Source organism: Acartia tonsa, chromosome 11 (genome assembly GCF_053477335.1).
Source record: "Acartia tonsa isolate MP-2025a chromosome 11, ASM5347733v1, whole genome shotgun sequence".
NCBI lineage: Eukaryota > Metazoa > Arthropoda > Copepoda > Calanoida > Acartiidae > Acartia > Acartia tonsa.
Genome location: NC_137270.1, coordinates 21240353 through 21251375, shown reverse-complemented (window position 1 = coordinate 21251375; position 11023 = coordinate 21240353). Strand labels below are relative to the sequence as shown.

The 11023-nt window shown below is 31.8% G+C and overlaps 1 protein-coding gene across 1 annotated transcript; it reads right to left on the bottom strand.

The window, feature by feature from the left end:
* Positions 1-4555: 4555 nt before the first annotated feature.
* Positions 4556-8458, bottom strand: LOC145331617 (uncharacterized). Its single transcript, XM_080176384.1, has 2 exons — positions 5146-8458; positions 4556-4708 (listed from the first exon to the last, which is right to left on the bottom strand). The coding sequence occupies exon 1, from the start codon at positions 7792-7794 to the stop codon at positions 6451-6453; it is 1344 nt and encodes a 447-aa protein (XP_080032510.1). The 5' UTR covers positions 7795-8458; the 3' UTR covers positions 4556-4708; positions 5146-6450.
* Between the last annotated feature and the right edge of the window lie 2565 nt (positions 8459-11023).

Genomic DNA, 11023 nt, shown 5'->3' with positions numbered 1-11023 from the left:
TCCAGATCTTTCTGTCCTTCGTTATTTGACCGATTTTAGTCCAATCCATGCCCGCCTCCTTGACGATTCTTTTCCAGTACAGCACTGTTTTTCTTTTCTTGCCCGAAGTCCTCCAACCATCCAAGAATTACAGCTTTGGTCATTCTGGAATCATCCATCCTCATAACATGGCCTATCCTTTGGAGTACACGTTTTTCTATTTTGTATCTTAATGTCTTAATCTTTAGTTCATTACGGATATCTTGCATATTCTTTTCTTCCTCCTGCATTTGAAAAAGTGGTGGTTTTGATTTGTTACTCCAAATATAGCGGTATTTTTTGTCCATTGTCCTTTGCATTTTTAGAATTTCCCCGACTTGCCAGGTCCGGGTGTGGCAATCAAACAACATAGTAGATTCTATGCATGCCTCTCTAATTCTTGCTTGTAGACTTTTGGATATTTTTGTTCCTTTTAGCCGATGCTTTACCTTTATCCATGCACTTCCAGCCTTTTTGATCCTGTTGTTTGTGTCTTCTTTCCAGCCCAATAAACAACCTAGGACGCGAGTTTTTCTACACTCAGCCTTACCAAAATCTAGGAACTCTTCTTTATCTTCGTTGTTGCGCTCTTCAAACTTGTCCATCACTTTTTTAATTTCTCTGACACCTTGTTCCAGCTCTTTCTTTTTTCCAATGACTGTTGTATCATCGGCAAAAAGCCCTTGGGAGATTTTTATTCTCTTGGCCTCTGAATTTCCTTTCTCCCATCTGCCTTGGCTAGGGAAACAGCTTCCAGGAACCCAATTGTTTCGGTACAACGGCATTTGGCTGGCCGTTTACCAGATCTTTACGTACAGACGTACGAAACCTGCTACTTCCCACAAGAGACAAAACCAGCATAGTTACTAATACAATTTATTGTATGAAAACGGTCATGCTGAAATAGAAAATAACAAAATTAATAATCAAATATTAAAATGTTAAATACATGATAAAATAAATCTTGTAAAAGAGAATAAATCTTTTCTTATTTGGAACAATCGTCTTTTTTAATAAAGTAAATATTCATTATGAGAGGTTGCGTGACTTCGAAATTATATTTTAAAATATATAAGAATGCTAGGGTTACTTTTTGCTTAAAATTAATCAAAATTAAATACGAGTTTGAAATTCATAAACAAAATCATTATAGACTACGATTAAAATATTCTGATACAAAAATAAATTAATTACTTGGTCTAATTTAAGTAAAAATGAAAGATTAATTTGCCGTCTTAAAAAAAATCACTCCATTCCATTGAAAATGCTTAAAGAAAGAATTCTTACCGAAGTTTTTGTTCCTGTAAAGCCGGGAAGCACTCAAAGGTATTTTTCAGTACGGACAACACCACAATTCTGACTATACATGGTTTTTTATCATGCAGATAATCCGCACATTTTGAAAGAAAGATTAAAGATGGCCACGCTCGCTTTGTTTATGGTCCATGCGCAAGCATTGTTTTGATTGCCGCGTCCAATTATGAACTTTCAATTTGAATCTCAGCGCTTTCCAAACTGACATTAATGATAAGGAAAACAAAAGGATAAAGGTTCGAGTTCACAAACGCATCACACTATTATACTTCCAATACACACCCGCCTGAAAGTGGGGAATCGAACACCACACTATTCAAATTTTCAACTTTGTGTGCAGACAATGTCCACAAAAGTCACAATTCAAAACCACATAAATTACAAGAGTTTTAAATTTTGGCCTTTTGGCCTCAAATTTGCTAGTAGTAATATTCACGAATACTCGCACTAACACAAAATGACACAATTCCACAAAAATGTAGGAATAAAGGAATAGGAAATAAAACATTCTTCATTGAAAGCTTACACATTCACTACTCACTCATAACTCATTCAAATCTTTTAATAAAAGAAGAATAATTACTTAAAAAAAATTCTTTTCAAACAAATATTTTTTGCTAAAGAAAAGTGAAAATGCATACGTAAATCTTTCTTCGATCAAATCTTTATGTAAAAGATAGATAAGAAACAATCCTTAAATCTAGATAAACAGAATAATCAAATAAAGTAAAATTATCCTTAATCTAAACATATCATCAAATAAAATATCCTTATATCTAAGAACATATAAAAGAACTGTATTAATTCATCAATAAAACATCAAAATGAAAGTAAAATTGCATTTTTGCATATGCGAATTTTAAATTAAGCTCAAAGTAAAAGAAAAGTCTCAAAAAGTGTTTATTTGGCAATTTCTCTTTGGCTGAATAGATAATAAGCTTTTCCGTGTACTTATTTAAACAGTCTTTTAAAATTAAGAGCAATTGGGGCCTCAGTTCAACCTGAACCTCGAAAGCTTGCAGATCAAACCGACGCACTACAATTATAATAATGCCACGTGCGACGAGTCCTGTTTATGGTTATGTTTTGTTTCTTTTTTTGTGTAACCGTGAACAGGATTCCTGGTGCGGGGCTCAATTCACGAACATTTCTGAAAAAAATAGAATGAAAAATGTTCCAAAGTTAAAATCTTCAAAGAAAGAAGGAATCAAAGAAACTAAAAAGAATCTTTATGAAATTATCAGATATTTCTTAAGCTTTAGTTTTGCTGTTATGCAAGGCGTTCGGCCGAGGAAACAGAGCTGGAACGCTTTGTATAGCAGTTTCATTAGGCTATACTCATCGAAATAAAATCAAACAAATCAAAGTAAATCTGCTGTGTTCATAAAATTACTGCTTTTTTTGTTTTAGGTAATCTTCAGAACGAAATTAAAATGTAATAATCTTAATATATATAGTTAATATTAAATTATTTATAATGCTTGTAATATAAAAAGATATTTTTAAAATGATCAAATGTGTTTCATTTATGTTCTTATCTGTATATATCATATTTCACGTCTGTTAAACAAGAAACGACAATAATGCTTCACATCCAAATTTAAAAAAATACGTACCTAAGATTTTTTAGCGAAAAAATCCCAGGTCCCGATCAAATAAATCCGTAAAGAAAACTTATGTATTCGAATAGAAAACTTTAGTTTTATGAGTTGGAAATAAAATTTTAAATAAAAGTTTAAACAAAATTGTATGAAAATTTGCGTTACTTATAAATCTTAAGAAATGGGTAATTTCTTTTAAAAAAATATTGCTTCAATTTTAATATATGCGATAAAAATGAAGGTAAAGTTAATTTAAAATATGCATAGTTTATCTTAAATTAATTCTGTGACATTCACATAAAATAATAATCAATATTTTAATAATACCATACATCGTGTTCATTATTATAAATGCTTAAACATGAACGAAAAATATATGTACCTAGGAAAATAATTGCTAAAAAGTATTTTCTCAAGGTTTAAAATTGTCCGAAATCGCTAGGTACATATATTACTACGAATCTCTGCTCTCGGAATGAAAAAAAATCTTTACGCGTGGATTATTAGGAATCCCAGCTCCCGGAGTGAAAGAAAACTTTTGTACATGAATTGTTAAAAATCTCTGCCTCCGGAATGAAGGAAAATCTTTGATTTGCTTACAAATTTAAACAAATATCTTGATTTTTTTGCGATAATCTTTTAAAATAATAATGAGGAATATTTTAAACACTATCATAATAATATTACATGTTGTGTTCTTTACTTTAATGCATTATTTCATATGAGAATCTGAGAAATAACATTTTTTAAGTAAACGTGAACCATGAAAAAAATACCTCGAAAAATAATTTGTAAAAAAAATCTATTTTTTCTTGATTTAAAAAATCTGCAAAAATCATTTGGTAGTTAATACACACGAACTTTTGCTTTTCGAAATCATACTTAAAGAAACCAAATCTTTTAAAATCTGCTTTAAAAGTCTAAACAGTTTTGTAGAATTTTTTGTGCTTAGATATGAACAATAGAATTAGTTGAATAATGAATACTTATTCTTTACAGAACCCATTTAGGTTCCTTTCACAAGCTCAACATATAACTTGTAATATTTTTTCTTTAAAAGATCATTTTCACACATAAATAGTTTATGTTGTAGATTAGATATGTGTGGTTTGAAAATTTTCAATAACTTTCTGGCGGCAACACCCGCCATATTTCCACCCGCCATATTGCAGGCCTCTTACCCTGTGTCGGGCGGCAAGCTTGGCAGCAACCAAGTCGATTCTTGATTTACAACAGCACCAACCTTATTATCAGAAACGGATGGAACACAAACAAATTTAGCAACATCATTGTGAATGACGACGGCAGCACCCGCCGTAACAATGTTATCAACGGCTACAGCATCATCACCAATATCATCAGGATTAACTGCAGCACAACTAACATCATTATCAGTAATAGCCACGGCAACACCCGCCGTAGCCATGTTGTCAACGGCTGCAGCACTAGCAGAACCAACAGGTTCATCAGCAGCGTTACAAGCAGAACCAACAAGTTCATTAACAGCGTTACAAGCAGAACCAACAGGTTCATCAATAGCGTCACAAGCAGCACCAATGTTGCGGAAATTTTTTAGCCCTAGCTTAAAAATCAAAGACAAATAATTTAAAGCAAAAAACAAGTTTCAATTCATTAACAAATATATTCACATATAAACAAAATATTCACAATGAGTATATAAAATAGGATAAATTAAACATATTACAATTTAAAGACAAATATTAAGATTCAAATCATATTAATCAGCACAAGAGACTGGCTCTAACACAGTTGAACTGAAAATATACACACTTTAAATCACTCAAATCATATTCAAATAACACACATTATAATCAATCAATCAATCATGAGTTAGGATTTAGGTTTAAGTTCACTAAATTGGTTAAAGGGCTTTTTTCTTAATTTACCCCAATGTGTATAGAGTAAATAGAACCCTAAATACCCCAAATTCGGACGAACGTTGTTTTTATCCCTAGAAACCCCAAATTTTCAAAGGAACGCACTTTGTCCCTAGATACCCCAAATTACAGTGGGGCGAACTTTAAAATAAACAAATTCAAGCAGATTTAAAACTTTTACAAAAGTCTTACTACTTTTTCATGGAACTAGGTCAATACTAAACAATATTGATGATTATTTAGTATTTACTTTCATGAAATAATTAACCTAACTTTATAAAACTAGATCAATATATAACATAAGAATTACTTACCAAACAATGCTCTCTTTAGGGCTGATTGGAACAAATTCAGTAACACTCACTTCCATTTTCTATTATTCACTAATTATTTGGACCTTAAGTAGCAAGTTAAACAATTTAAAACAACTCAAGGAGAAAGAGATATAGCAGAATAAAATAAACCACAAGGAAAGGTGATAAATTTTGTCTACTATAATATTTTTAAAACCTCAGAACGACAAGGGAAGGTCATTCTTATTTCTAAAAATATTCCTTTACTTTATCCCTGAGTTTAATAACAATTCAATAGAAAAACTAAATAAGCTGCTAAACAGAAAGAATAAGTGATTTTTAACTATAAAACGAAATTGGCCTTATCTTTAATGTACTATTACTATATTGACAAAATAACCAAAAACGCAACTTCAACTTAAAAAAATCACTATATACGACAATTCTCTATGTTTCCTTAGTTCAACTACTGTTGTTTACTACTACGATAAGACTCAAATTTCAGTCAGCTGTTGCCAGCTTTTATAGTTTTAGAATATCAAATAACCTGTTTTTTTTTGTACAGTAATGTTTTTCTTTTGCATTTAAAATTAAGAAACTTTATATTCATAAATAACGAAAGATTTTATATCATTTAAAGTAATAAAATGTGTTTTAAATAAATTTAATATTATGTAAAATATGCAAAGAGTCTAAACATAAATAAATGGTAATAGAGTTTAATTTAGCTCATCGATGAAACTTATTTGAAACGATTTTTTTCTAAAACACTGGGCAAGACTTAATGAGCAAATTAAACTGTACTACCAGCATTACCTGTTTGATACATATTTTCTTATACTCCATTCATAATAACTGTAATCCTAGAACCTAGATATAACCAATCCAATCAAACTATAATAAAAGAATTTAGTGACTTACCTAGGTAAAAGAAATTAGAATATTTGAATACTTACCTATGTAAAATTTAAAAAAATGTTTTCTTTTAATTTTAAATACCTAAAAATGAAAAATATTTAAATACATACCTACTTAAATAAAGATGTTTAAATACCTACCTAGGCAAAACATAAAATGAATAAATACCTACCTAGGTAAAAAATTGAGAATAAATACCTACCTAGGTGAAACAAAAGATAATGAATACCTACCTAGGTAAAAAAATAAGAATAAATACCTACCTAGGTAAAGAAAAGATAATGAATACCTACCTAGGTAAAACTACTTACTTTGGTAAAACAATAGATGATTTAAATACTTACCTAGGTAAAACAAATAAATGTGTTAATACCTACCTAGGTAAAACCTAAAGGTTCTTTATAAAATTTACCTGGCTTTGAGTTTTTTCTTGTCTTTCTTAAGAGTATTCCTCTCATTTTGTTGATTGTTTAGAAGTTTGATACCAAGGCTTGACAAAATTGTCTTGATTCTTTGGAAATTTCCATAACGATGCCATCTGAAGTTGTATGGGGACATATCCTCCTTGCTATTTCTGGCAGCCTTGTTCCACTTCATTGCAATCATGGGATCCTTTCTGATTTCTTCCTCAATAAGGTTAAGCGCTGTTTTATGGTTGGAGTTGAAATGATTCATGATCTCAAAAAAACTTAACATGTTTCTCCAATCATTATTGGTATTGTAAGTTATGATTTTACCATTAAGGTCTTTACCAATAAAAGGTTTGTCTGTTGTCTTTTGCAAATCCATGCTTTCCTCATAGGAAAAGATACCACTTTGATTATGTTTGACTAAACTTGATCTTGCCATAAGTTTACATATTTTGTCATCACCTGGCTTGTCATTGAGTGTCTCATTTGTATCATCAACAATCATTACATCATCATCAACAGTTTCATTCTTGTCAGCATCAGCCATCTCATTATCAACACTGTTTCTTAATTCTAGGTATTCTGGCTCATCAGGCTTCAAAATCCTGATCTTATTTGCGTACTCAATTCTATAGCTATTCATGTTAGCATCATTGAAATCAAGATTAATCCCACTGACTGCATGCTCAGCAAATTTGCAAGTATATAGACCACAATCTGTCAAGTTATACTGATGTGGCAAATCCTTCCTTATTGTTACAGTGAGATCTGATTCAAGTACTTGCTCCATAAATTCTTTGCATTTATTAAAAAGTTCATTAGGAGCTTGCTTGTAGTGAAAAGAATCAAAAAATTCAATTTCCTTTGCTTTTGGGTGTACAATGGCTAATGTCCAATGAGCTTTGAAACAGAGAGGAATGAGAATAAGATCGTAACCATCAAAATGCATTTTATATTCATTCTTATACCTGTGTGCTGTGTCTTCCTTTAGATCGCCAGATAGATATTGCGAGACAACAAATTTGTGATGGGGTAAGCTTTCAAAGGTATTCATAACAGCATAAACTACCACTTCATTAAGATACACCCCAGGAGTAGCAAGCCTTTTTAAATCGTAAACAGCTATTTGTTGATCCTTGACAGCAGATACAGCAGTATCCGGATCCATATCTAAAATATCCTCCAGGGCAATGTTTTCAAATACATGAAAATCTTTGTGACTTATGGATTTCTGGTACCTAGATTTTTGTCTAGGGAAGCTCAGGTTTCTTTCTACCGCCTTGAACTCACTGAAAAAAAAATAAAAGTTTGAATAAAAACTTAAAATAAAAAAAAGTTGCATATTTTGAATTGCTACCTCATTAAAAATTTCTGAATTAAAAAAAAAACGAACAATCTATCTCTCCAAAGAACACAATTTTCATTTTTAGGTTTGTTTATTCAAAAAAAGCTCATAATATATATAATAAGTACTATATATCATAAATAATTACAAGATACACATACATATTACAATCATAATCATTACAATAATGTAAGATTAATGATTAAAACACCACAAGAAAGGTGATGTTTGAATACATAAAACAAATAAAAACACCACAAGAAAGGTGATGCTTAAATCATATACAACAAATAAAACACCACAAGAAAGGTGATGATTTAATAACATACAAAAAAAAATAAAAACACCACAAGAAAGGTGATGTTTAAATCACATACAACGAATAAACTAACACTACCATACATCAAATACATCACATAAAAACATCACAAGAAAGGTGATGTTTTAAAAACACCACAAGAAAGGTGATGTTTATATATCATAAAATAAACATTCACACTACAAGGAAGGTAATGTATATGTTTTATGAAATATCTTACATACATAAGTACAGTTCTGAGCTTGTAAACAAATTTGATGTGGAAAATAAAATAAATTTTAAACTAAAGAATTTTACTTAAAGGTAGTATCATTGAAATTTTAGGATTTAACAAGTAAATAATCCTTAAAGATACTTTTGTTGAACCCAAGAAGCAAGCTGGTGTTCTGCAGAATTGAAATCTATCTCATCAGAGCTTAGAATTAGCACCAAGTCTTTGATATTTCTTTCAACTTTACGTTTGACACACTCATCTGCATTGCGATATTCAACAAGTACTTTGTTGATTCGGCCATCAACATTGGTTTCAATGATCTTACCATACTTGTATTCAATATTTCTTGATCTGTTAGATTCTTTAGCAACGAAAAGCGCCACATCATTCTTCTCAGGAGGTCTGACATCAGTGAATCTCTTACCAGGAATGAATCTTGGAATGAAATCTCCAAGAATCTCTGTGAGTTTCTCATTAGTAGCAGCTAGCTCCTTGAGAGCTTTAGCAGGATTGAAATCTAGTGATACAAATCTTTCTGGACTCCTGGCATTGTTTCTGCCCATGATAAACAAATTAGGACAGATCAGACCCAATTCTCCCATGGTATTAGCTTGATCATCTTGATTGGCTGTAATAGGAAGGCTGTTAATCATTGTAGCAACATTAAGACCAATAGTTTCAAGTTCCAGGTATGAATGTTTACTGCTCACCAAACTACCTTTCTGAAGAAAGTCTTTTAAGACTTTGATTTTAGACTCCACTCTGCCTCTTTCATTGTGTCCCAAAGGACAACTATAATCTAAAATCATATTTTGTTCATTCCACAGTCTTCCAGCTAAATCTTTGAATGAAAGCTTAGCTTTCTCAAGAGCTTTGAAACTAGATTGGTTGTCTAGAACAAGATACTTACTCCAACCATATCGATTGGCTGAACGAGTCAATGCAAAAAGGATTGAGCTTGTTGACAAGTCTTCTAAAACACCAATTGATGTACAACCAGTCAATAAACAAACTTGCACAAGAAAGTATGCAGGTTTTGTAACACGCTTTCTGATACTATCATGGGCTTGATACACCCCTGCAACATCTATCATACACGAAAAGAATGGTGTTGCTTTCATCAAGGAGTATATTGCCTGATTTCCTGTAAGAGGAAGATAGTGTTTCTTTAGTAAAAATCTGCAACGTGTGCAAGAATTTCTTATCAGTTTTACAAGTTTCCTAATTCTTGGAACATGAATTATCTTGGAAACAAAGGATGTAGTACGATCAACACCACTGTGTGGACAAAGTTCCCAATGAACATACATACATATAGCATATGTTACAGGACTTGATACAAGAAAAACAGGTTGAACAAAGTCAAGCTCATGAACAGCAGGAGTTGTCTCAATTCTAAGAGTGGGATACGACAACCTTCCTCCTCCATATAATATCTCATCCTTCTCCTCAAACTCAGCAATCTTAGTATGATGTAGAGCTGCTTTCACCTCCTTTGAACCTATTCTGCAAAGTGAATTCCATGCTAGGTACAAGTCCAATGGAGAACAAGTGATTCTTGAAGAATTGGATGATTCTTTCTTGGTTAACTTATCAAAACCTCTAACATTCAGTTTAGATTTGACTTGACATACTGAACAATCAGTACTAAACTCTACATTCTTTTGATTTATATGAACCATATGTTTCACTCTTGAAATAAACCTCATAATGAATGCTAAATGTAAAAATGCTTTTCTAAATCCAAATCTTACAAAATCAACAGTGTAAGGGGATTTGTTTTCAGACTCTTTAGTAGATGCTTCATTGGTGACAGGCTTAACTTTACAAATAGTAGATTTGAGAATTGTAGGTAAGTAGTAATCAGAAGAAGTATCATGAATATCTTCACAGGATTTGACTTCAGTAAGGTCATCAACACAGAAACAATCTGTTTCAATACAATCAGTATCATCAAGATGATTGATGGCTGGAAACTCCTTGTGAACTTCTTTCTCAATGTCAGCAATGTTTTCTGGAGTCATTGATTTGCAAACCTCTTCATAGGACTTGATTGGCATTCTCTCTACTGGCATTCTCATCCAACTCTTACCCAATTGCCATTCTGAATCAGCTTTTACATCATCAAAGGTAGCTGATCCTCGTGTTAATAAATCAGCTGGGTTATCATGTGTACTGATTAAATAAAACTTATCAGAACCAATTAGTCTGGTTATGTGTTTTACACGAGAATGGATAAATTGTTTGAGCTTAGCTTTTTCATTAGAAATCCAAGCCAATGCAATAGATGAATCAGTCACCAAGATCAGTGATGATACCCTATTTTCTAAGGCTTTGCATACTGTATATGTAGTTTCAGCTGCTAGCACACATGACATCAACTCATTCCTGGGAATCGAATAGTAGACACTCTTGCTTCTTGCAGTTAAGAGTCTAACATGATAAGTACCATTTTGAGATTGTGTTCTAACATACACAGCACATCCACACATTGTTAAAGCAGCATCACAACAAACAATCAACTCTAAGTTATCTCCATTAATAGCTTCTTCAGGAATACAACTTCTGGGAATTTCAAGCAGTCTTGATTGGAACATAAGCTTTAGGTTCTGTATCCACTTTTCCCTAAACTCACCAGTAACTTCTTCATCCAAATCTGTTACAGGTAGTTTGTGTAAATCAATTTTGTAATG